A 3,816-nucleotide genomic window follows, 5' to 3' on the forward strand; every position below is an offset into this window, starting at 1 on the left:
AACTCCAGTGATAGTGTACCGCTACACCGGTGGTAAGAATAAATTGACATGTGCAGTGCATGAACTCACATTTCGTTGAGGCCTGCTTGTCATGGCACGGGCCCGCGTGTCCGCGGCGTGGCTTCATGGACGCTCTCGATCGCACTAATATAAGCTCTGCTCACCTTCACTTTTCCTTCCGTCGAGGAACACTTTCGCAAGCTCTTGCGGCTTTGGAGTTTGGACTGTGCCAAGTTTGCCTGTCGCAGTGTCCCCTACGTTGACGCCTTTGATAGACAGGTGCACGCTCCCAAAGCTTGTCCTGTTGCCTCCCTATAGCTAGCTCGCCTTCTATATATACACAACAAAGCCCTGTTCCTACATCCACCACCAGCTCAAGCCTCAACTGCCTCCACACCAACTGCAAGGAACAACAGCAGAGCCATCCAATTTACGACCATCATGAAGCTGAGGTGCCCCAACCCCAAGAGGCTCTTCAGGAGGAGCTCCTCCAAGATCAGCAGGTCTAGTAGCAGCTGCAGCAGCAGCAGCGACAACGGCAGCGATGCCTCCGGTGGCATCCGTGGTGGCGGCGGCAGCGGGGAGATCGAGTGGGAGGTGCGGCCGGGGGGCATGCTGGTGCAGAGGAGGGACGGAAGGGGGGACGTCGAGATCATCACCGTCAGGGTGGCCACCGGCTACTCCTGGCATGAGGTGTCCATTGGAGCTACCTGCACTTTTGGTGAGTATTCTTGTTCTTGCAAAGCTTATTTACAAAAGTCGATTTGATTTTTTAGAGAATAGTATATGGACATGAGTAGCTAATGTGTGATTGGTAGAATGCATGTGTTCTGCCTGCGAAAGTGGTTCATCTGGTTGTGATTACTTTTGATTGGAGCTTCTCTCATGTGCTAAGCAGTAAGCCCATCTTTATGTGCCAAAGTTGAATGAATATTCCCCAAGCTCTTTAAGCACGACAAAAGCTTAAGGAGTGATCGTGGGAGTGGCATCCATGCACACTGTTTAAGCATTTCTGCAAGAACAACTAGACAGATTTAAGCATTTTGAAAAAAAAAAAGTCTGCACGTCCGTGTCCACAGTCCAAACAGCCAGAAGCTCTCAACTTTACTTTCATTTCTCCAAGCTGAGTGGTTGACCCGTGCGAGCTCCTGAACGTCCATTAGCAAGGTCTCCTCCAGGCTTCAGTTATAAAACAACTGACAACAGCCAGTGCTGTGCCACCCTCTTCTTGCTAACAACTCCAAGAGTACATTAGAGTGCTAACTGATTGCGTTTTCCTTGTAATTTTGCCTTAAAAAAGATGCACGAACATGTCTTAACCACTAGTTGCAATGCGGCAGGCGCCAGCCAGCGTGCACACGATGGTTCAGACTTCAGACTAGGAACCTCAGTGGAACTTACCTACATCTTGTTCGCTAGTAGTAGTACAAAGCAATGTGTTTTTTACCACTGAAATTAGTAAATTAAGTATACTTGTGTGGATCAAGGTTTAACATGTGTTTTGCAAAATTAATTTGTACAGGTGAGCTGAAGGTGGTAGTATCCATGGTGACAGGGCTGGAGCCGAGGGAGCAGAGGCTGCTGTTCAGGGGCAAGGAGAGGGAGGACAGCGACCACCTCCACATGGTTGGGGTGAGGGACAAGGACAAGGTGCTGCTCCTCGAGGACCCTGCCCTCAAGGACATCAAGCTCCGGGCCGCACTCGCGGCCCAGGGCGTGCAGAGCCCGTATCAGACTTTTATCAAGGTGTAGGCCGGCCCACCTCGCCCACCTCGCTAACAGTTAGGATAAATCAACCGCACCGACCCCTCAAAAAAAAAATCAACGGCACCATAAGCCGGTTAGGTCTGAGAAAAGTTACTAAAAGAACTGAACCTGATGGATGGTGTGGTTCGCTGCTGTTGATCATCAGTACTTGGGTACCACTCCATGGAATGGAAGGACAAAGGGCCTCCTCGTGTGGGAGTTTGAGTACTGCCACCTTTTAATTAGTTAAGTGAATTGCATGGTTGTGCAATTTGTACCTAGTTGCAAGTTTTAAGTTCTTTCTTCTAGACTAGATGATGGAAGCGCTAGCCTCCTGGAGTTGCGGGTCTAATGTGGCTGTCATGCATCTTAGCAAGTTAGATTGGAGAGTGCAATCTTGGATGGGGACTAAATGGAGCAGGTTGCTACAGGCAACTCTGTTGTGGATGAGATCATCAAATGTATGATGAGGCCGCATTTTCGTTGTCCTTTTCCATTGAGACATTTGTTCTGGAGGAGCCTGCTTTTCCTTATACTAACAACTACAGTGTAAGCTTACCTTGCGAACAACAAGAAAAATACTCATAACTATTTTTCTTGTTGTTCACAAGATAAGCTTATACTACTCCCTCCGTTCTTAAATATAAGTAAAATGCTTATACTATTGGAGTAGTTATGATGACACTTCGGGGTGCAGAAAAATGCTTCTGAATTTATGCCGTGCAAAGATTTCTCAGAGGTGCAAGCTTAATATGAGCGCACGAACGGGTACTACTAGTTTGTTGCTGTGCTACGGATATGATGATGCTAAAGTAGACGGCGCACTGATAGTTCCAGCTCACTGTGCCACATTAATCATCTGTAGTGGAAGATGACTAGATATGATCCTGAATTGGTTTGTGACTTGTTCCCCATTTTTCAGACATGATCAACCCTGGTAAGGGGCATGTCTGAACCTCTGTGTGTAGCTTTGTGCAGCCTGCAGCAGCATCGGCGATCTCCCAAAGCCTGAAAAACATGGGGATATATATAGTTTGACTGAGAAAAGTCATCTGAATTCCATGATGATAGGATACTTAAAACACATGCAAGAAGGCACTGAACCTGAGTCTCAGCCTGTGAGAAGTCTATGTACGAAAAAGGATTCCGGCCCAGTTTCAGAATTCAGATCGGCTCCTCCGTGCAGAAAGGCGAAGCTGAAGAATTTGCTGGAAGGAAATGGATGTCAAGTGTCAAGCGACTCGTACAGGGTACATGCATGTCCACATCCGGCACCACTAACTAGTCCAGGCAAATCCACCAACCTTACCACAGAACGGATTTGGCTACCTGCCTACCTATATAAAGTTGAGTTTCGCTGCCAACTTTGAAGAAGGATTTGCGTCCAACTCCAACAGTCTAAAGCAGCAGCCCTATCATTCCCTGCCTGCCCGGGCTCGTCACTCCCATGTCCCATCATTCTGTCCGGACCGGACGGGCCTATCACCTATGCCCTGGCTACTTGCTCCCACTCCCACGTCGGAAAGAGCCGAGCGGCGCCATCATCCACTCCGATCCCACTCCCACTCGCGGGAGAGAACGACAGGAGAAACGCAACACGATCTCCGCCGTCGTCGTCTCATCTGATCTCGGAGAGAGGAGGTGGTACGCTGACGCCGCACGAGAGCTGTATCCGTCTGGTTGGCTCTGCATCGTCGTGCCATCCATACATACCCTTCTTTTACTTTCAGAGACGCGTGCAGCTTGGCTCGGGTTGGCCGTTGGCCTGGACGCACACGGTGCTCTTTTGCTTTCACGCGAAGCCAAATCCCTTTTCGCGGCGGGGCGTCGCCATCGCGTCCCGTCGCGTCGGCACGCCGTGAAACCAACCGTGGCCTGGCCGGCGCCCGCGCGCGTTTTTCCTTTCCGGTGGAGCGTACGCAACGTACGTCGCGGCAGGGAAAACCGTCGCGAAATCTACCGCGTGGATGCATCTTTTCACCCGCAGCATGCATCGATCGCCATGGTTTCGCCTCAAATCCCGCGGTTGATTACTGAGGTATTCGGCGGCTGCTGCAATGCCCGTCACAC

At 50.0% G+C, this 3,816-nt stretch overlaps 1 protein-coding gene across 1 annotated transcript; it reads left to right on the forward strand.

Moving 5' to 3' along the window:
• The first annotated feature begins 380 nt into the window (after positions 1-380).
• LOC123185635 (BAG family molecular chaperone regulator 1) lies at positions 381-2,250 on the forward strand. The gene is made up of 2 exons (XM_044597488.1): positions 381-721; positions 1,523-2,250. Exons 1-2 carry the CDS (start codon positions 442-444, stop codon positions 1,750-1,752), a joined length of 510 nt encoding a protein of 169 aa, XP_044453423.1. The 5' UTR covers positions 381-441; the 3' UTR covers positions 1,753-2,250.
• Positions 2,251-3,816: the final 1,566 nt, after the last annotated feature.

Source organism: Triticum aestivum, chromosome 2A (assembly GCF_018294505.1).
Source record: "Triticum aestivum cultivar Chinese Spring chromosome 2A, IWGSC CS RefSeq v2.1, whole genome shotgun sequence".
NCBI lineage: Eukaryota > Viridiplantae > Streptophyta > Magnoliopsida > Poales > Poaceae > Triticum > Triticum aestivum.

Excerpts from the sequence above, each read along its gene's own strand:
- LOC123185635 (XM_044597488.1), top strand. The coding sequence starts at position 442 with ATGAAGCTGAGGTGCCCCAACCCCAAGAGGCTCTTCAGGAGGAGCTCC. Across the intron at positions 722-1,522 it reads TGGAGCTACCTGCACTTTTG|GTGAGCTGAAGGTGGTAGTA; the intron begins GTGAGTATTCTT and ends TAATTTGTACAG.